This window comes from Doryrhamphus excisus, linkage group LG8 (genome assembly GCF_037039965.1).
Source record: "Doryrhamphus excisus strain RoL-2023G ecotype Guam linkage group LG8, RoL_Dexc_Guam_v1.1, whole genome shotgun sequence".
In the NCBI taxonomy this organism is placed as follows: Eukaryota; Metazoa; Chordata; class Actinopteri; order Syngnathiformes; family Syngnathidae; genus Doryrhamphus; species Doryrhamphus excisus.
Genome location: NC_136364.1, coordinates 5,577,746 through 5,601,682, shown reverse-complemented (window position 1 = coordinate 5,601,682; position 23,937 = coordinate 5,577,746). Strand labels below are relative to the sequence as shown.

At 37.3% G+C, this 23,937-nt stretch overlaps 1 protein-coding gene across 3 annotated transcripts in view; it reads left to right on the top strand.

Annotated features, from left to right (window-relative positions):
- rsrc1 (arginine/serine-rich coiled-coil 1) overlaps positions 1-23,937 on the top strand; it is a 163,163-nt gene that overhangs the window by 24,497 nt on the left and 114,729 nt on the right. For all 3 annotated transcript variants that reach the window (XM_058080727.2, XM_078792671.1, XM_058080731.2), the window contains exon 4: positions 7,194-7,370. In XM_058080727.2, the coding sequence (XP_057936710.2) occupies positions 7,194-7,370 (177 nt within the window). The remainder of the gene's footprint in view (positions 1-7,193; positions 7,371-23,937) is intronic.

The window sequence follows — 23,937 nt, the reverse complement described above, 5'->3', positions numbered from 1 at the left end:
GTGTCTGCCGTGGCGTTTGAAGAGCACTCAAAAGTAATAAATTCTGGATGGTTAACATATTTGCATTCCGTTCAGCTGGCAGCGTTAGGCAGGAACAGCTGTTTTCCACGTCTTTTGGCAGCGGGAAATACACATTTGCTCACTCAAGGTGCTTTTTAGACACATTGAAACGCCAGGGAGGAATAAAAAAAAAATAAAAAAAAAAGAGAGAAAAGTGACTTTTAAGTCCGACGCTAAGCTGCTGCTGTGTGCTCTGTCAGTGGAAATAACTCGGCAGGGAACAGCGCATTAATGAACTTCTTCAAATGTGGACTCTTTCTGTTTCAGTTTGTCTCCTACTTGGAAATGTTGTTGCCAAGCAAGCATTTTTCTAAGCTATAGTTCTTTTTCTGTGTGCTGGTGGTGGGGGGGGGGGGGGGTGGTTTGTTTATGTAAAATTATTGCTACTGGATGCGGGTACGCTGGTTTTGAACTTATAGGAGACGCTCTTCTTATTATTTATCACAATCTTTCATTCTTAACATTTACCGTAAACCCTCCAAAGTTCGGATTAAAAGTTTTTTTAATAATAATTTTATAAAATAATAATTAAAAATAATTAACATATATGTATTTTATTATTTATTATATATTTTATTATTATTTTATTATAAATAATAATTTAAAATAATTAAAATATATTTATTTTATTCATTATTATTATTTTAAAATAATAATTTTGTAATTTCAAGAAAAAGTTGGCATGTTCGGGGACCAAAAGTCTTCATGTTACAAGAATAAAATCGTAATATTCCGAGCAACAGATTTGTAACATGTTCAAGGATATTGCCAGTTATGTGTAGTTTCCAAGCTATAGTTCTTTTTCTGTGTGCTGGTGGTGGGGGGGGGCAGTTTGTTTATGTATAATTATTGCTATTGCTTGAACTTATAGGATACGCTCCTCTTATATTTAAAAGTTCGTATTAATTTTTTTAATAATAATTTTATGAAATAATAATTTAAAATAATTAAATATATTTCTTTTATTATTTTATTATTTATTATATTATATATTTTATTATAAATAATAATTTAAAATAATTCAAATATTTATTTTATTATTATTCATTATTATTTTTTTTAAATGATAATTTTGTCATTTCAAGAAAAAGTTGTCATGTTCGGGGAACAAAAGTCTTCATGTTACAAGAATAAAATCGTAATATTTTGAGGAGCAGATTTTTTAACATGTTCAAGGATATTGCCAGTTAAGTGCAGTTTCAAATACAAACCGTATTGTTGTGTTATTAATATGCTATGTTGTGTTTGGTTATTATGTATTTATATATATTTTTACTAATCTACGCTGAATGAAAAAGGGGCCTATTTTTTAAAATGTTTGAGGTTGGTGTATTATTCGGTTTACTTTGAAAATGTAAACAACAAAAATTTGCCTCGGTTTGCATACAAACGGGTATTGTTGTATTATTAATACGCTGTGTTGTGTTTGTTATTATGTATTTATAAATTCTTACTTACGTTAGCACTACGCCAATGAAAAAAGGGGCCTATTTTTAAAAATGTTGGTGTATTTTTCGGTTTACTTTGAAAATGTACACGCAAAAATTTGCCTCGGTTTGCGTACATTCGCATACAAATGGTATTTATTGTTGTGTTATTAATACGCTATGTTCTTTTTGGTTATTATGTATTTATAAATTCTTATTAATCTACGCTGAATGAAAAAGGGGGCCTATTTTTAAAAATTTTGAGCTCAATTCTGTGAATTTTATATGCAAAGTGCTGCTTTCTCATTGGTTGAGTCATCGCCGCATCATTTTAACTTTTGAGCAATCATGACTAAAAATCCCAACATGGAAATATTAGCTAGCTGGTTCATTTTCTTTTTCCGCCCTCAGTCTCCTCTTGGATAAAACGCGATTGACTGCATTAGTCCGGTTAGCTTCACTCATCACAGCGTTGTCGCTAGTAACAAAAACGGCGGTCACGCACAGGTCATTATCGCTGGGGTGTCAACTGCAGCGGGATAAGCTTCCAATCACACGGGCATTCATCTTGGGGGCCCTAATGGCCAGCGACTCTTCTTGCGGGGCGGCAATGAAAACCTCACAGGCTTTGTCAGTCGGCGGCTATCTCTGCGTTTCTGGATAAACAAAGTACAAACTGGTTTGATTAGCAAATGGAGGAAACGCAAGAAGTTGCTAGAAGATAAGGTTCAGTGTACAATTGTGAATAATGACTCAGTTGGGGTCAGATGCCAGCAGAAGCTCCCTGTATCTGACTCGAGTCGTATCGCGTAGCTGGCGTTAATGTCCAATTTTCTATAAAAAAAACCAAAACAAACAGGATTCAGACTGATAAAGTTAACACCATTCAGGTTCACACCCGGCCACATAATTACCCCAATGGGCCGCGGCGAGGGATCATATCCCGGCGCGCACCAGTGGGTCAGCGCGATAAGCGTTAGCACAGCTCCCGACATGCAGCATAATTACTCCATTGATAATCGGAAGCGACCAATTGCCAAGCTGGGATTTAATGGACTGGACGGCGAAAACCAGAAATGAATGAAGCGAGGTTGGGGGGGGCGGCCTATGTGTCAGGGGCTCATATGCGGGCGGCAACTAGCAAGGGCCTTTTATTAGAAATGAAAATATGTTTCAGCCATAGGGGACCTATTTTCCCCGGAGATAATAAGGCCAATAAAATGTAAAGCAGAGGCAAGGCTTGGCATGGGGTCCGGCTGGGGCTGTTTATCTATGTGTGTCCCGCATTAGCTCGTTTATCCGCAGCCTCAAATTAGCTAATCATTCTCCAAGGGGAAGGACTTGGTCAGGAAATTGACATTTAGCAGCACAGGCTCACTCTATTAACTACAGTAAATTTCATTTGCCGCACACCCCAGAAGTGGGCTGTTTTCTTCACAGGGGGAAAAAAAAGAAAACGAGACACAGAAAGAGAGATTGCGTTTATTGCATCTGCTGCTTCTGGCCACAATTTGCTTGGCCGTGAATGTAAGACTAAGGACTTGGAACGCTGCAGTTCTGTCCTATTTTTTTCCCTCATGTACTGTTGATTACAAACATGCGCAGGCATTGTCAGCACACAGAGCCGCTCATTCCAAACTATGTTTGCGCCATTGATGAATTATCTCGCCTGGAGATTCCAAACCCCCAAAATGCCAAAACGTTTTTTTTCCCTTTTTTCCGCCATTGGCTGTGATTCTGTGTGCAGCCTAATGGTCGCTGTGGTACACGCTGATAAATAAAACCCAATCAAATGTGCTTTGCTTAATGAATACTTTTACCTCTGGATCAGATGTTTGATTATAAATGTCGTTGGTGCTCGCTCTTGCGTCTGTTCGGCTGTGTTGCAGGAAAGAAGGGCTGCCGTTACCGTTGCTTCGCCCAAACGATTCAAAGGTCACGCAGTCAATTAGTCCGTAAAGAAGGCTTACTGCATGTCACAAAGGTGAATGAAATGGCCAATTCTTTTGCTTTGTCCGAAAGCAAACCAAGCAGTTCATATGAGTAAATGTTGATAGTGTTTGATAACCGATATTCAGCCAATACCGATATCAATCCAGCAAAAACCATCATGTCATCATTATCATCATTATTTATGGTAATGGTTTAATTTCATTTCAACATGCATCAGATTCCAATTGAATGCATCCCATAATCAGTTCCCAGTTCTACATGTCCAAAAGGAGTAGGAAGAAGCAAAGCTTATTAAATCCTACCCCTCCATCTGGTACTTTTACAATCACTAACTGTTACATTTGTTCACTTCCTGCTTTCTTAATATAATTGAAGTTATTTATTTATTCATTTAATTAATTTTTTTATTTTTTAAATACATTTTTGTATTTTAAAAATATTTTTTTGTATGTTTTTAAAATATATAAAAACAAATTTAAATACATTTTTAAAATTTTTTAAATAAAAAGTTTAAATATATATTTTATTTTTTAATTTTAATTTTAATTGAACATGCATCAGATTCCAATTGAGTGCATCCCATAATCAGTTCCCAGTTCCACATGTCCAAAAGGAATAGGAAGAAGCAAAGCTTATTAAATCCTACCCCTCCATCTGGTACTTTTACAATCACTACCTGTTACATTTGTTCACTTCCTGCCTTCCTAATATAATTGAAGTTATCTATTTATTTATTTAATAAATTTTTGTATTTTTTTAAATTAATTATTTTAGTTTTTTAAATACATTTTTGTATTTTTAAAATAAATGTTTGTATTTTTTTAAAATACATTTTTTTATTTTTTAAATAAATTTTTTTTAACGTTTTTTTAATTTTTAATTTAAATTTTAACAAGTCCAAAAGGAGTAGGAAGAAGCAAAGTAACTTTTACATTTGTTCACTTTCTGCTTTCCATAATACAGTTTAAGGTTTTTATTTTTTGAATTTTTAAATTTTTTGTCCCGTACCAAAGTACTCGGTGATATGAGCATCCAATGCCATAATGAGTACCATAGTAAGTGTCAATATAGTGATATATATAGCACATCATGACTGGTTCAAGACTCTTTATTATTTATAGAGCACCATTCCTATGCAAGGTAATTAAAATTAAAGTGCTTTACAGAAAAGGACTTCATAAAATCATGAACCTAAAATCATTACATAAAATTTCATAAATAAAATAAAACTAAAGATTGCAGAAGTACTTTAAGTTGACGTACTTTAAGTTAAATAGACGTGTTTTCACCTGTATTTGAACATTGCAAAAGTTGAGGATTGTCGCACATCTTCTGGGAGACTGATCCAAATTTTTGGCAGCATGAAACTGAAACGCAGCCTCATTGTGTTTTGTCCAGAGTCTGGGTGGAAGAAAAACTCGAGGACGTCGGTATCACGTGATGTTGGATCATGCGCATGTAGACAAGAGATTGGAATATTTCTTTCCATGGATACCATTGTTTTCGGAAAGGTCATTTGGAAAGAGGAAAAACTCTTGTAAACGTGGCTACTGTGAGTGGAACGTCACACAAAAATGATTTCGAAGAAGGGGGTCGTGGTTATTTTAGGGTTGGGACACCATAGGTAGATTCCAGTCAGATACTGTGCACGTCATACTAATCAAGCAGGATCAAAACTAGCAAACTGCTATCAGTGCTGCTAGCTTTTTTTAGAAGAGTGGTGCATTTAGATGTATGATGCAGAATTGGACATTCAAATTGCTTTCAGAAAGAGAAAAACCCCTCATGTGAATTTGGCTAGTGAGGACAGTAACTGACTTAATGCAGTCCTGAACTTCAAGTCCAAAAAAAAAAAAAAAAAACAACATAATTGAAAGTCCTTTTCCCAACAGCGATGGGAATGTCGTCCTGTGCTCCTCATGGACTGCAACAGTTGTCAGACTGTTGTCTGTTTGGATGGTGACAGGCGTCTGAAGAAAGTGATTAGTTTTCCGTCGGCAGAGAGACAGCTGTGGACGTCCCAAACTGCAAACTAATAAAGATGGCGGGGGGTTGGGGGGATGGGAAGCAATAAAGCTTGCGGACAGCAGGTTTGACTCTTTTTATAGACAAATCAATAAAATGATAGATGATGGAAAATAACGGTATCGCATCCGCTGATTTCTACTGGGGGTTCCAATCGCACACGACGCAAGCTAACATTGCGTTTGCTTGAATGGTGTGACAAGTAGCGTTAATAAGTCATTATGTTTTTTTTTGCGTCCGGTTTGGTTTGAGGTTGAGGTCATGCTTGGGGTTGCGATGCGTCTAACAACTATTTGACTCGTGGGCTTTAACTAACTAAATCCTCCACTGTAAATCTTTCCCAGACCAGAGGGGTCAGCGTCTGGGATCAATACCGAGTATGGGTCCTCCTCCGAGCCCGCCTCTAATTGGCTCCATCTCTGCTGTGTGTGTTTGATTTTATGTAACCGTGTCATTAGAGGCAAACGGTGAAGGATGAACTTCCACGCTTTAGGAAGCCTTTCGGTGACGGTCACAAGAATTACATGGCCTCTATCTCTTATAACGACTCCATGAAGGCAGCGTTACATCAGCCGGGCTGTCATCTGCAATCGATTTCTTTTTTTTTTTTTCACCTTTAATGTCATGTTTTTTATGTTTTTATTATATAGTGTATATGTTCTTATCAAAACTATTGACAAAAGTGGGGGTTACGACACAGATCCATTTTTCCTATCTCTACGGGACTGGTAATATTTGTTAGAGCAAAAATCATGTGCTTTAAATGTCTCTTGCTGAAATAACTGGGAAAAGTTGAATATACATTGGTACCTTGGTTTTTGTTCTTTTTTCCCCCCAAAATTTTGTTTTTAAAACCTTTTGGACATGTTAAAATTCAAATTTTATTAAAAAAATGTATTTAAAAAATAAAAAAAATAATAAAAAAAATACAAAAATGTATTTAAAAATATATATATTAAAAAAAATGTATTAAATAAATAACTTATCATAATAATAACTAATAATTAATAATTAATAACTAATCATACTAGGAAAGCAGGAAGTGAACAAATGATGGAGGGGTAGGATTTATAAATCCTTTTGGACATGTTAAAATTCAAATTAAAAAATTATATTTAAAAAAATAATTAATAAAAATATTAAAATATTAAAAAATACAAACATTTATTTAAAAAAATACCAAAATGTATTTAAAAAAATATATATTAAAAGAAAATACAAAAATGTAACAGTTACTGAATGTAAAAGTACCAGATGGAGGGGTAGGATTTAATAAGCTTTGCTTCTTCCTACTCCTTTTGGACATGTTAAAATTAAAATAAATGTTTTTTATTAAAATAATTTATTAAAGATTTTGTAAAAAATATTTATAAATATATTTAAAAAATACCAACATTTATTTAAAAAAATACAAAAATTTATTTAAAAAATACAAAAATATATAAAAAAACCTAAAATGTGTTAAATAAATAAATATCTTCAATTATATTAGGAAAGCAGGAAAAGTGATTTTTTTTCCCCCCACAGGAAAGAGTGTCAATCCAATTATTGGTTCAAGACCCTCAAATATATAATAAAGAACAAAAAATACATTTTGTAGTTATTAATTTTGTATTAATTACAGTTTTTACATGTAGAAAAAACAATGAAATAATTGTGACAGAGGGAAAAGATTAAAAAAACAAGTTCTGTAAACATTACGTCTAAAAGTAACCTCCATCTTTTTAGGTCCCACTCTCGCCACCGGCGTTCCCGCAGCCGTAGCCACGGCCGCCGTCGGAGCCGCAGCAGAGAGCGAAGCAATCGCAGCCGACACAAGGGCCGCGACCGGGACAAAGACAAGGATAGGGACAAGGGACGGGACCGAGGCGGTGAGAAGAGCAAGGACAAGTCAGAGAAAAAGGGGTAAGTGTATATATAGAACCCCTAACCAGTGGACTCAAACACTATCTCACTTAAAGTCCACTCCACAGAGGACATGCGGACCAAGATACTAAATATGAACCTTAGCCTCACATCATCCATCCTTTTACCGTCAGGCTTTTCTCCTCCAATTTCCCTCTGCAATCAAACATCGCCTTTACCTTTGTGGTAATCTTATCTAGTTCCCTCTTGGAAGAGAAGATACAAGGCTTGTAACCTCCTCAGTTCCACTTTTGGCAGCTGGGTAGAAGTTGGCCATCTTCAAGCCAACTTTGACCCACCTGCATTGGGTTCATAACGTGATCTTCAGCATCTCCGGTGTATTTAGTGCGTCCACCAAGGGTGAAAGACAACACAGTTCGTAGTGTCGTAGTGACAGACGGACAACCGCAAATCGCATTGCAGACTTTACGGTTTCTGTCCTAAAGGTGGAAGGATGCTCTGCTTCAGGTCAAAACTACCTTAGAGGTCTCTGCCTTCATTCTTCTCTACCATGGCATGCTCCAATGCGACTGAAGACACCCAAAGATTAGAGCCTGGTACTGCAAGAAATCAATTGTAGTTCATTTTTTGCTCAAATTTCTGAAAACAATATACAAATACAAATACTAACCTCCCCAAAAATCCTCAAGAAGGTATGACCGCAAACATTTGCAATAAAAAACACTGTTGTAATTATTGATTCGTGACAAAGGACGCTAACGAGCCTAATCAAAGTAGTCAAAGATTTGAGGTGAGGCATTTATTTAGTCAAATGGATGCTAAGAAAATCAATCAATCAGTAATAAATAAATATAATAATAATAATAAAAACTTAAGAAAGCACATATAGTTGGTGGGTAGACAAATGATTTTTTTCAGATTAAAATGAACAAAGCATTATTAGAGCCCTGTAGACATGACAAAACACGACTATAGTCACATTTATACTCTTTTTATTTACAACATATTGCGCAACTGCAGGGTCTTGAGACACATGCTAACTCGCAAACTAGAGAGCTAGCCACCTAAACGGTAGCCTCCAAGTTATTTCCTTTCAACTTAAATAGCCAAAAACTTACCACTTCCACACGCATACGGAGGCTAACTATTAACAGTTATTTAACCTTTAACATGAACATGAATCAAATGTAATAATTCTTTCTGGGTACATGATACCATACAGCATCCATATCAAACTTTAAACTTTCATATCAAGGCGGGGGCCTCAAACTAGTGTCCGGCGGGCCACATTTTCCAAATTTTGGGAGTTGGAGTGAGATCAGGTTTCCGGTCAAAGATGATGCATTTGTTTTTCTTAGTGTTAAGAACAAGGTGAAGGTTGTGGAAATGCTGCTTTTTGAGGAATTTGAGGAATTCTGTGCTTCAAATGTATTAATTAGATCATTTTATATGATGGATACGCTGAGCTGAAAACACAACAAAATAATTCATCATCACTTCAAAGTGTTTTGATTAAAGGCGTATTACTTTCAACATTGTCAACATTCATTTTAAAGGAACAGTTGTCCATACATTTGCTGCCATTATACTGTATATTGCCTTTCTTTGATCCGTATCAGGAAAGCAAATAAAGCTATGACAAAAAAAATACATATTTTTAAGCCAGACGGCTATATCCATTTTCTTATTAAGGCTTCAATATCCTTCAGCATTGATAGGAATCTGCCGCTTTATCTCTGACCCCCGCTCTAGCTTGTCTTTTTATATGAGACACGTGCACACACGTTTGCGTGTCCACCTTTTTAATACGGTTCAAACTGGATATCCTGACAAATGTGGCCCGCAGGACACTAGTTTGAGGCCCCCGCCTTGATATGAAAGTTTAATGTTTGATATGGATGCTGTATGGTATCATGTACCCAGAAAAAATGATTACGTTTGATTAATGTTCATGTTAAAGGTTAAATAACTGTTAATAGTTATCCTCCCTATCCGTGTGGAAGTGGTAAGTTTTTGGCTATTTAAGTTGAAAGGGAATAACTTGAAGGCTACCGTTTGGGTGGCTAGCTCTCTAGTTTGCGAGTTAGCATGTGTCTCAAGACCCTGCAGTTGCGCAATATGTCGTAAATAAAAAGAGTATAAATGTGACTATAGTCGTGTTTTGTCATGTCTACAGGGCTCTAATAATGCTTTGTTCATTTTAATCTGAAAAAAATCATTTGTCTACCCACCAACTATATGTGGTTTCTTAAGTTTTTATTATTATTATATTTATTTATTACTGATTGATTTTCTTTATTCTTGATTTGTTTATTTATTTTTCATCTTATTTTGTGCAGAAAAATAAAAAGTAAGATATTTGAGAACAGTGGAATGTTTTATCAGAGCTTTTCTTGTAGAAACTCGGAACCAAAGCGAAGTTTTAAAAAATTTTTTGTTTTTAATAAATGTTTTTTTTTTTGATGCGGCCCAGCCTTGCCCAGACCCTAGCTCCAGTGTCCCCAAGTAAATTGAGTTTGCGACCCCTGAATTAGACCATGTTGGCAGGGACGCCATGATAGTCAAACCATCGCTGATTGGTTGATCGCCAACATCCGACAAAACGACCACGGTCCTAAATAAACGATCCTTTTTTGCAAGATTTGCAAGAATTGCTTTGCAAATTACAACCGGAATTACGCAGTCCGTGTTTTACCAACACCCAACAAGACCAACTTAAAAAAAAAAAACTCTTGGCAGTATGGAATGCCAAAGTACACTTCCTCGACGGGAATATCACTGATTGGATTTACTTTGCCCCAATTTAGTTAGAACTTGTTTTAACCATCGGTACATCGTTATTGTCGAGCCCTGCAGAATAGAAATGGATAGTAAACTTTTTCTCTCTACTGGAAATGTCGCCGGCCTATCTTTGGTTCTTGTCGTATTGTCATCAGCATCCAAAAAAGCGGGATGACACGGATGCTTCTCAGATGCTTCCACAGGAGATGAGGTGCCTGACAAATGCTCCTTGAGCCCAGGAAAGACAGCTGACAGATGTGGCAAAGCTTTCAGGAATATTCCTTGCCATCTTGTCTTCTCGCTCATTTCCTCTCTTCCTCTTCTTGATCTAATGCTGATGATGGGGGGGGGGGTCTTATTTTAAGCGCCGTGATCCTTATCGTTTAGTCGCTCACGCACACACACACACACTGCAGTAGTAGTACTCCAGCCTCATTTACATCCAGGTTTGCTTGCTGGGTGGTATTCGGCAAGCGGCATATTGATGGCAGGGAAGCACGGGAGCTTTTTCGAGAGTCTGTCAGGATGAAAGAGGGAGCCCCCCCCCCCGCCCCCGTCAGAGCGAGCGGCACCACCCTGACAACCGACTGTGTTGCGCGCGTGCTGTTGTCGTCATTAAACATTTAGCACTCCTCTAGTATGACAGCGTGCATCTCGGTGTTCCGCCGCCATGTTTTCATGCAACATTTATCGAAAGCGACGGGCTCTTGTTAAGAGATCTTGTTGCTTTTCAGCGGTGGCAAAAGGCTAAGCGGGTGATGCTCGGGGTGTGCGAGTGCGTGTGTTTACCCAGACTTGTGTATGGGGTCGGAAGGTCAGCCTCGTGTTTTGTTTCCCCTTGGCTTTGGAGTCTGACTGCTAGTCTGGTTTCGCTTAATTGAGGGTTTCCCCGGCAAAGTCTGTTTATTATGTTAGCCTACAATTCACACTTTTGAACGTTGTTGGCAGGCTGTTGTCGGGGGTGCATACTCCAACGGGAGCGACAGGCCTAATCAACTTTCCTTGCCACTATTAAATGCAGGAGACTGGTTATAATATTCTATATATTTGTTATAGTATAAAAAAAAACAAACAAACAAAAAAAACTTAAACTGTATTATGGAAAGCAGGAAGTGAACAAATGTAAGAATAATTCATGATGCCGCCTACAGAGAACATACTAACTCCTTATTTCTAAAATCACAAATACTTCAACTTGCTGATATAGTTCATCTTCAAACAGCTAAAATAATGCATAAGGCTAAAAATAACCAATTACCTAAAAATGTCATCCAATACTTCTCTACAAGAGAGGAGAAATATGATCAAAAATAAAAATAAAAATAAAAATAAAAATAAAAATAAAAATAAAAATAAAAATAAAAATAAAAATAAAAATAAAAATAAAAATAAAAATAAAAATAAAAATAAAAATAAAAATAAAAATAAAAATAAAAATAAAAATAAAAATAATACATACTGTATTATGGAAAGCAGGAAGTGAACAAATGTAACAGTTACTGATTGTAAAAGTACCAGATGGAGGGGTAGGATTTTATAAGCTTTGCTTCTTCCTACTCCTTTTGGACATGTGGAACTGGGAACTGATTATGGGATGCACTCAATTGGAATCTGATGCATGTTCAAATGAAAAAAATTAAATTAAAATTTGCAAAAATTATTTAAAAAAAAAATTTATTAAAAAAATTGTTTTAAAATTATTTAAAAATAAATAAATAAATAAAAATGTATTTAAAAAATGCAAAAATTCATAAAAAAATACAAAAAAATATTAAATTGCAGGGTTGGAGGGTTTTACGGCATGAGACGTCTTTTTAAGGTCATGCCACGGCATCTCAAGAGGATTCAAGGTCAGGACTTTAATTAGACCACTCCAAAGTCTTCATTTTGTTTTTCTTCAGCCGTTCAGAGGTGGCCAAACATTCTCTTTTTTTTTAGTACAGCGCACAGTTGTATTTATCACAGCAAGTCTTCCAGGTCTTGAAGCAGCAAAACAGCTCCAGACCATCACACTACCACCACCATATTTTACTTTTGGGATGATGTTCTTTGTCTTAAATGCAGTAGGCCAATAATCGGTTGACAACTACTTCTCACACATGTCTTGGTGTGTTGTCCGTATCATTCGTAGGTTTTGCTGGCGTCGGGTAAATGTTTTCGTACGTTGCACTTGTGGAGTCCTATGTGTGTCATGTGCAATACGCGGCCACCACGTACGTAATTAATGCGGCCAACACGTGTTCAGATATTTTGTACGTCCTCCATGAGTGCCGAGATCTTACTCCTTCATGGTCACCAAAACTACTACTTGATTTAAAAAAAATGCTAAAAAAAGCAAAATTTTGGGGTCGGCGCCTGGGCTTTAACACCTCCAACGTTCCAGTGGGTGTCGTGAAGAGACGCATGTTTTTGTATTTTTCCACATGAAAACAGACCAACGATGTAGTTGTTTCTTTGAAGCGTGTGTACAAAAACACGCGTGCATTGAGCTCCTTTCATGAACGAGCGTTTGCCTGCACCCAAACGCTCGGCTGACAGAAGCATCCTGCCATTCCTCACCTATTGTTGTGATCCGCTTCCCAACTGCAAACAACACAAGCGCACAAGTGTCGACTCCAGTAACAGATGGCACTTTGTCACAAAAGGTGGAATACTTTTCATGACAAATTTTAAAAGAGGCCGCTATCGTTATTAAGTACTGCGGTTGTTCAGACTTTGATCATTTTTGCAGAGGAGTACACTGAGGTGGCGAAACGTAAAGGACGCTTTCTGGGGCGTCTTGGTGTTGGATTGGCGTAGGTGGGATTATGATAGCAGCATCACGTACGCAGTCATCAAGTTGATGAACCCAAATATTCCAATTCCATTCGGGTTATTTGCTCAAACGGAAAGAATTGAAAGAATCTGAAAGAAAAGTGCCAATCCCAATGAATATATAATGGGATTCCCAGGGGTGGAATATTCCTTTCCCCAATCCGATTGAAGTATCTTGTACCCGCTCAAACGGAAAGTTGTCAGACTGCGTTCTTCTTCCTGGTGTTTTTCTTCTTCTGTTGTTTATTGGCGGTTGGCAAGCGGCTTTGGTGTGAATTAGCGCCATCTGTGGAACACAATCTAAACCCTTCTATACTCCAAAACTCCTGTTGGTGTTTACGTTTTACTGGGCATGCCCCATTGAAAAACTCCTGGAAAGATTTCATTGGGAAAGAGAAAAACTCCTGTTGGTGTTTACGTTTTACCGGGCATGCCCCATTGAACAACTCCTGTTGGTGTTTACGTTTTACCGGGCATGCCCCATTGAACAACTCCTGTTGGTGTTTACGTTTTACTGGGCATGCCCCATTGACTATTCTGGTTGATTATATGTAGACACGCGATTGGAATATTCCTTTCCATTGAAAAACTCCTGGAAAGATTTTATTGGGAAAGAGAAAAACTCCTGTTGGTGTTTACGTTTTACTGGGCATGCCCCATTAACTTTTCTGGGTGATTATATGTAGACACGCGATTGGAATATTCCTTTCCATGTATACCATTGCTTTCGGAAAGGTCATTCAGAAAGATTTAATTGGGAAAGAGAAAAACGCCTGTTGGTGTTTACGTTTTACTGGGCATGCCTCATTAATTATTCTGGTTGATTATATGTTGACACGCGATTGGAATTTTCCTTTCCATGTATACTATTGCTTTTGGAAAGGTCATTCAGAAAGATTTCATTGGGAAAGAGAAAAACTCCTGTTGGTGTTTACGTTTTACTGGGCATGCCCCATTGAACAACTCTTGTTGGTGTTTACATTTTACTGGGCATGCCCCATTCACTATTCTGGTTGATTATATGTAGACACGCGATTGGAATATTCCTTTCCATGTATACCATTGCTTTCGGAAAGGTCATTCGGAAAGATTTCATTGGGAAAGAGAAAAACTCCTGTTGGTGTTTACGTTTTACTGGGCATGCCCCGTTGAAAAACTCTTGGAAAGATTTCATTGGGAAACAGAAAAACTCTTGTTGGTGTTTACGTTATACTGGGCATGCCCCATTGAAAAACTCTTGTTGGTGTTTACGTTTTACTGGGCATGCCCCATTGAAAAACTCCTGTTGGTGTTTACGTTTTACTGGGCATGCCCCATTGGAAAAACTCATGTTGGTGTTTACGTTTTACTGGGCATGCCCCATTGACTATTCTGGTTGATTATATGTAGACACACGATTGGAATATTCCTTTCCATGTATACCATTGCTTTCGGAAAGGTCATTTGGAAAGATTCCATTGGGAAAGAGAAAAACTTGTGGCTAGTGTGTCCGTCACCTAAGTACTCCTTGTCATTCTCCGCCTCTTTGTACCGGACTATGGAGGTAAGAACGTGGCCTCAATCCTTAAATCCATGGAGCTCTTCCCAATTAAGGTGAACTCCCCATCTTTGCAGGGTCCGCCCGCCTCCATGTCATACCACTAGCCTGACTTTTGGGATCACGCCGGCACAGGGATCAGCGTGGAGAGACGCGTAAAAAACCCAAGTTGGTATAATGAGCTTTGGGGTTAGACACAAAACGAAACGCCCGTCTCCGTTTCATTAAAGCGTCTTGTGATGTCTTTGTCTACGAGCGAGTCGCGTTGGGAAGATGTGAAGCAGCAAGAATAGAGGAGGGATTGCATTTAGATTCGACGTTTTTTTTTTTTTTTTCTTCCTTTCATCCGCATCTTATTTTGTTGACCAAATTCGCCCATTAGCACATTTTTCCCTCGACAAACAGAAGCCAGCAACACGCCACCGGGGTCTCATCGGGGCCCGCAGGCCTGAGCTTGGCTAGCATTGCTCCATCTCTCAGCCTTCACCTCTGCAAGACAAGACGCTTTAAGGCAGACAGAAAATAAAATAACACAAACACAAACACACATGCAGTTTGTGTTGGTTTTTTTTTTTTACTCCCTTCTCGCTTGACTCTGAGGAAATGATTGTGTGTTTTTTTGCCTCTGTTGAACATCTATCAGCTCATTAGTGTCGGTAATACACACACAAAGTAAGAGTACGTATGCAGCCAAAGCCTGCGGCATCTGCTCGGCCCGTTGGGAAGAGTGTGTATGGGTGGTATGGATGCGACTGGTGTGTGTGTGTGTGTGTGTGTGTGTGCGTTTGTGTTGCGTTGTACTCTAGGCTGTGTCTGGTTATGGAAGCGGGACTTTGGGAGGTGAGAGAGACTTCAAACGGCGTCCTCGGAAGGTTAGGATGTTCTCACATCGGCTCCGATCAATGAGCTGTTATTCGTGCAATGGGGGGGGGGGTTGTCGTGGGGGTGAGGTCAAATCGGAATGATGCCTGTTTTTGTAGTACTGTTTCTTGGCCCTTGGCTGGATTTAGTCATTAGGTACGCTTTCCATGATGATAATAATAATAATAATGAGCGGAACATTGCATCCAGACTTGAAAACACATGAAACCGCCTTTTAGGATGAATACTAGATCATTTTTTTTCCAGCTTTATATCACTGCTGCAGAAAGAAATGTGTTTTTTATTGTACTAACACAACCTGAAGTCATAATTTGAATGAAAATTTCCTTGACTTTGTGGATTATTTCCACTCTCATTTAGAGTTTTTGTATATATTATGCTTAACCTTCCTCTTGTGTTAGCTTTCTAGTATCATCTCTTACAGAGATGACCCACATTGTATTCATCAGGTGACGTGCTTGTAGTAGTACCAGCTATTGAAATATACAACAAACTATCTATTCCATGACTGTAGTAGTATATAGTTCATAAGGTGTCCCTGTTGGTACCGGCCATTTCTGATGATTTTGACTGATTTTTCAAGGCATACAGATTATGTTCTAGGACTATATAGACATGGTATTACCAAAATCTTTCATCAGAAAAAAAAGTTTGTTTCTACCTTTTTCTGTTCTGTAATAATGGTAATGGTTTAATTTCATTTGAACATGCATCAGATTAGAAGGGTTTTTTTGTTATTTTTTGTTTTATTTAATTTAATTTTATTAAATTAAATTAAATTAAATTTTATTTTATTTTATTTTATTTTATTTTATTTTATTTTATTTTATTTTATTTTATTTTATTTTATTTTATTCAGGTACCAAAGTACGAGGTGATAGACAAATTATTTTTTCAGATTAAAATGAACAAAGCATTATTAGAGCCCTGTAGACATGACAAAACACGGCTATAGTCACATTTATACTCTTTTTATTTACAACATATTGCGCAACTGCAGGGTCTTGAGACACATGCTAACTCGCAAACTAGAGAGCTAGCGACCTAAACGGTAGCCTTCAAGTTATTTCCTTTAAACTTAAACAGCCAAAAACTTACCACTTCCACACGGATAGGGAGAATAACTATTAACAGTTATTTAACCTTTAACATGAACATGAATCAAACATAATATTTTTTTCTGCGTACATGATACCATACAGCATCCATATCAAACTTGCGCTTAAACTTTCATATCAAGGCGGGGGCCTCAAACTAGTGTCCTGCGTGCCACATTTGGCCCGCCGGCCGCGTGTTTGAGACCCCTGATTTAATGCGAGACCAGCATGGGATAATTAGTCCGGCCGTAACGCTGCGTGAGTAAAAGTGTGTGAAAAGCGTTTTCGGCGCCACTTTGTAGCATCAATACAACCTTTGCCTCGGAATGACCCGTTTGGGCTCCATGTCCAAATGTGTCCATGTGTGCCTGTTTGTTACGGAGAGAGAGCGAGGGGGGTGGGGGGGATCTGGCCACTTTTAATCACAGGAGAGACACCCCCAGTGAGCGATAGCGAGCTGTGACAATCCACTTAGTGCGCTCTGTAATCTGGTTAACCATTTAGTGAGTTGTTAAAGGAGTATGCAAATACTTGCATGGAGGGAAAAAAAAAACTACACACACACACACACACACACAGACGTAGGGAGGGGGGGTGCACGGGACAAATCTGGCTCCTGGACCGTTGGCGATTTGTAGCGCTAACACATTTAGCGTTGTGAGCGTGCACGAGTGTGTTGATGTGTTTGAGACCTGCTGCAGGGGCAGAAAGAAGCCAGGCCTGGAGCGCGATGACAGAGACCAGACCCGGCCAAATAGAGGACCCCCCCACCCCCTCCACACAAACACACACGCCACCGATCCAATTATGCCGTTCCCCTCCTTTTATTCTCTTATATCCTCTCTTTGCATACATGCATACTATAGTCTTCCACTCATTTTCACAGTTAACAGTCAAAGGTCTTTTCTCACGCTTGTTGTCGCTAACAATAGCAGTCTTGCTTAGGAAAAGACGATACAGGCCGCATGACACATAATTAGGATATCACACTTAATGATATTTGTAGTCAAAATGCTTATACAGTGAAGAAAATAAGTATTTGAACACCCTGCTATTTTGCTATTTCTCCCACTTAGAAATCATGGAGGGGTCTGAAATTTTCATCGTAGGTGCATGTCCACTGTGAGAGAGATAAACTAAAAAGAAAAATCCAGAAATCACAATGCATGATTTTTTAACAATTTATTTGTGTGATACAGCTGCAAATAAGTATTTGAACACCTGTGTATCATCTAGAATTCTGACCCTGAAAGACCTGTTAGTCTGCCCATTAGAAGTCCACCTGCACTCCATGTATCATCCTGAATCAGATGCACCTGTTTGAGGTCGTTAGCTGCATAAAGACACCTGTCCACCCCATACAATCAGTAAGACTTTAACTTGTAACATGGCGAAGACCAAAGAGCTGTCCAAAGACACCAGAGACAAAATTGTACACCTCCACAAGGCTGGAAAGGGCTACGGAGCAATTACCAAGCAGCTTGGTGAAAAAAGGTCCACTGTTGGAGCTATCATTAGAAAATGGAAGAAGCTAAACATGACGGTCAATCTCAATCGGAGTGGAGCCCCATGCAAGATATCACCTCGTGGGGTCTCAATGATTCTAAGAAAGGTGAGGAATCAGCCCAGAACTACACGACAGGACTTGGTCAATGACCTGAAAAGAGCTGGGACCACCGTTTCCAAGGTTACTGTAGGTAATACACTAAGACGTCATGATGTGAAATCATGCATGGCACGAAAGGTTCCCCTGCTTAAACCAGCACATGTCAAGGCCCGTCTTAAGTTTGCATATGACCATTTGGATGATACAGAGGAGTCATGGGAGAAAGTTTTATGGTCAGATGAGACCAAAATAGAACTTTTTGGTCATAATTCCAATAAGCGTGTTTGGAGGAAGAAGAATGAAGAGTACAATCCGAAGAACACCATCCCTACTGTGAAGCATGGGGGTGGTAGCATCATGCTTTGGGGGTGTTTTTCTGCACATGGGACAGGACGAGTGCACTGCATTAAAGAGAGGATGACTGGGGCCGTGTATTGTGAGATTTTGGGGAACAACCTCCTTCCCTCTGTCAGAGCATTGAAGATGGGTCGTGGCTGGGTCTTCCAACACGACAACGACCCGAAACACACAGCCAGGAAAACCAAGGAGTGGCTCCGTAAGAAGCATATCAAGGTTCTAGCATGGCCCAGCCAGTCTCCAGACCTGAACCCAATCGAAAATCTTTGGAGGGAGCTCAAACTCCGTGTTTCTCAGCGACAGCCCAGAAACCTGACTGATCTAGAGAAGATCTGTGTGGAGGAGTGGGCCAAGATCCCTCCTGCAGTGTGTGCAAACCTGGTGAAAAACTACAGGAAACGTTTGCCCTCTGTAATAGCAAACAAAGGCTACTGTACCAAATATTAACATTCATTTTCTCAGGTGTTCAAATACTTATTTGCAGCTGTATCACACAAATAAATTGTTAAAAAATCATGCATTGTGATTTCTGGATTTTTCTTTTTAGTTTATCTCTCTCACAGTGGACATGCACCTACGATGAAAATTTCAGACCCCTCCATGATTTCTAAGTGGGAGAAATAGCAAAATAGCAGGGTGTTCAAATACTTATTTTCTTCACTGTATTTCACCACAAACAGTAGATGATACCCGTGCCCCTGCAAATATATCTAGTTTTAGATATTCCATGTCCTCGTTTCTCCTTGTATTCATCAGGTGACATGTTTGTAGTAGTACCGGCTATTAAAATTAACAACAAACTATCTATTCCATGACTGTAGTAGTATATAGTTCATAAGGTGTCCCTGTTAGTATCGGCCATTTCTGATTATTTTTTACAGATTTTTCAAGGCACACAGATTATGTTCTAGGACTATATAGACATGGTATTACCAAAATCTTTCATCAGAAAAAAAAGTTTGTTTCTACCTTTTTCTGTTCTTTAATAATGGTAATGGTTTAATTTCATTAGAACATGCATCAGATTCCAATTGAGTGCATCCCATAATCAGTTCCCAGTTCCACATGTCCAAAAGGAGTAGGAAGAAGCAAAGCTTATTAAATCCTACTCCTCCATCTGGTACTTTTACAATCAGTAACTGTTACATTTGTTCACTTCCTGCTTCCCTAATATAGTTTAAGGCTTTTTTTGTTATATTTATTTTTATATATATTTTTATTTTATTTTATTTTATTTTATTCTATTTTATTTTATTTTATTTTATTTTATTTTATTTTTATTTTATTTTATTTTATTTTATTTTATTTTATTTTATTTTATTTTATTTTTGTCACGTACCAAAGTACAAGGTGATATGACCATCCAATGACATAATGGGTACCATCGTAACTGTAAGTATAATATACGTAATGTTTGTTTTGGTCAAGTAGTAAAATAAATTACCCGGAAAAAAACTTGACTTATACTCCAGTGCAGGGGTCTCAAACTCAATTTACTTGGGGGCCATTGGAGCTCGGGTCTGGGTGAGACTGGGCCGCATCAGGTTTTCCAAAAAAAACAAAAAAAACGTATTCCAATTTTCTATAAGAAAAGCTCTGATAAAACATTCCACTGTTCTCAAATATCTTAATTTTTATTTTTCTACACAAAATAAGATGAAAAATAAATAAACAAATCAAGAATAAAGAAAATCAATCAATCAGTAATAAATAAATATAATAATAATAATAAAAACTTAAGAAAGCACATATAGTTGGTGGGTAGACAAATGATTTTTTTCAGATTAAAATGAACAAAGCATTATTAGAGCCCTGTAGACATGACAAAACACGACTATAGTCACATTTATACTCTTTTTATTTACAACATATTGCGCAACTGCAGGGTCTTGAGACACATGCTAACTCGCAAACTAGAGAGCTAGCCACCTAAACGGTAGCCTTCAAGTTATTTCCGTTCAACTTAAATAGCAAAAAACTTACCACTTCCACATGGATAGGGAGGATAACTATTAACAGTTTTTTAACCTTTAACATGAACATGAATCAAACGTAATCATTTTTTCTGGGTACATGATACCATACAGCATCCATATCAAACTTGCATTAAACTTTCATATCAAGGCGGGGGCCTCAAACTAGTGTCCTGCGGGCCACATTTGGCCCGCTGGCCGCGTGTACAGTATACATAAGTTTTCTAGTCTTTTGTGGGGTTAAGTTTTCTCGAGTGCATGCACGCTCCTGACGTGTCTCCCTGCAGGCCAGGCTGAAAGCGCTCGGGGCCATGTTGTTTTGTATTCTGACGGACAGACGGGAGTTAAAAAAAAAAAAAAAAAAAGTGATTACGCCGCATTGACACCCGCAAGAGCAGCGAGAAAAGAAGACAAGTGGAAAAAGGCACGGCGTGCAGATGAAATGAATAACAAATGTATGCGACGTGTCTCCCCGGACCCCCCGATAACCTTGCAGACCGGAGCCCGGTCCCTGTGACAGGCCGGCCTTTGTGGACGTTTTATCCTGCCTGTACACTTGGAAGGTAGAGCCGGGATAATCGCACCTAATCTAATTAGGGCTAAAGAGGGCCATGACTGAGGCTGGCCACAGGCTGACGGGACGCACACAAACGCACACACAGGTCAACAAACACAAATCCCGTTTGCATCAGAAAAATAAGGTTGTCATATTGATTATGCAAATGAGGCGCTAACCGCGACTAACTGCCTCTGGAGCCAGCCGGTTCCAGCTGACACAAGCTAAAGAGAGGAGGAAAGGATTAGAACAGGTTTAGCTTTGTGTTTTCTTTCTCTCTCTCTGCAGTTTTACATGTCCTGCTTTGCCTTTCTCTCCAGCTTTAGCTTCAACGCTGCTGCTGTTTTTATTTAGTCCATGCAAGAGTGAATAAATAGCACCTGGATCGATTGTGTTCAAAATGATGCGATTTTGTGTCAAATTTTGCTGCAAAATAATGTATTGGTTTTCAATCAGGATCAAATCAATCTCATTTTGGATCCTTTACATAAAGGCAAATGATTTATGTCAGATTCATTAATGTGACATGAAAATGGATGGATGTCAGGAATGTTGTGTCGTAATGTTTTGTTTCATCAGCTGCAGTCAATTAGTCATGTAAATTACGGCTCATTTAAAGAGCCGGTTCTTTTGCCTCGGCTCATTCAAAAGAGCCGGCTCTTTCGGCTCTTTTGTCTTAATTTATTACCAAATGAATTACTAATGATGGGAAATATTTCCCGTTTTTGATTTTTTGACATCGTCAATGAACAGCTACAAGAAAATGTATTGTAATATATTCTAAAATATTTAGAAATTTAGTATTCTCAATAGACAACTTCAATTGGTCATTCAAAATTGGCCAACATTTCGTAATATAATATAATATAATATAATATAATATAATATAATATAATATAATATAATATAATATAATATAATAATTATTTATATTAATATAATAGAATTAATTGAAAATATTGAAATCTAATATATATTATATTAATATTATAATTATAAAATAATAATATAAAAATATTAATATAGTATAATTAATTGCAAATATTGAAATCTAATATTATATATTATATTAATATTATAATATAAAATAATAATATAAAACATATTCATATAATATAATTAATTGCGAATATTGAAATATAATATTATGTTATATTAATATTGTAATTCTAAAATAATAATATTAAAAAATATATAATATAATTAATTATATTATATCAATAAATATATTATAATATAATATAATATAATTGTTTTATTATATTATTATTTTATAGCTATAACATAATTAATTATATTATTATTTTATAATTATAATATTAATTAATATTATAATTATAAAATAATATATTAATATAAATAATTATATTATATTTTTATTATATTATTATTTTATAATTATAATATTAATATAATATATAATATTATATTTCAATATTTTCACATTTTATCTTGTAGTTAGGACGTCTTTTTAGGACGCATTTTCCCATCTCACGTTCTGACAGGTAAGTGACCAAGTCTGACTGAGGCTTGAGTGGAAAGTATGGTCATTCACTAAAGATTATTGCAGAAATATTTGCGCGTCGAACCTCACAAGCATCACTATGCTCTCAGTGTGCCCTGGTAGCCGACTGCACACTGACCCCTGGTGAGCCCTCATCGTTTGTTGCTAATAGCCATTTCCCACCACAATCAACGGATCTCTTAAAACACTGGTAGTCCTGCAAAACACATCTTCAGCTTTTTCTTGATAGTCCTGCCATGAAGTCCAGCATTCCGAAGTGGCCGCTTCACTGTTGATACTGACACTGGTGTTTGACGGCTACTATTTAGTGCAGCTGCCAGGTCTTTGTCTTAAACTACACACTCTCTGCAGCGTTTTTCTGTCCTTGTTAGACCCGGTTTGTGCTGCTCTCTGAAGGGAGTAGTTAACAGCATGGTAAGAGATTTTTAGATGTCTTTTCTAACCATCTATTAGCCTTATAAAATGATGAATTTGGATTAGCAGCCATACCAGGAGATTGATGCAGTTGTTGATAGTAGGCCTCTATGCAAAAATCTACATCCTTTTTTCAAAATCGTCTCATTCATTTTCATTGTTTTTAAAATGGCTAAAAATGTTTGTCAAATGGAAAAAAATGTTTGTGAAATGCATACATTTTTTTTTTTCGTTTTTTGTTTGTACTATTTAGTGCAGCTGCCAGGTCTTTGTCTTAAACTACACACTCTCAGATATTTGTCTGCAGCGTTTTTCTGTCCTTGTTAGACCCAGTTTGTGCTGCTCTCTGAAGGGAGTAGTTAACAGCATGGTAAGAGATTTTAGTTTTAGTTTAGATTTTTTAGATGTGCATCGTTTTTCTGTCCTTGTTAGACCCAGTTTGTGCTGCTCTCTGAAGGGAGTAGTTAACAACATGGTAAGAGATTTTAGTTTTAGTTACGGTTTTTTAGATGTCTTTTCTAATCATCTATTAGCCTTATAAAATGATGAACTTGGATTAGCAGCCATACCAGGAGATTGATGCAGAGGACTGACAGTTGTTGATAGTAGGCCTCTATGCAAAAATATACATCCTTCTTTCAAAATAATTGTTTGTGAAATGGAAAAAATTGTTCGTGAAATGCATGAATTTTTTTTTTTTTTTTTTTTGGAAAACAAAAAAAATTTGTGGAAAAAAAAGTGAGTAGTATATATATAATGTAAATATAAACATCCAACAATCCAGACCACAATAATAGTCAAATTTGATGTGAATTAAGGGGCCGGGCCCCACTCAATATGTGGAATCCACTTCTTGCTTCCACCGTACAATATTAGGGCCTCACTGACAGTATAAAAAAAATCAAAAGTTGTATTATTAAGTGATAAAAACAGAGTTGTTCAATTGCGGGATAGTTTGAATAGTCCCTTAGTAGCCGTTCATGGACGGTTAGCCCACACGACCGTTAATGTGGCGATGATGATTGCGTCTTCAGGTGTGTGGCGTCAGCCGGCAGCCAGATTGC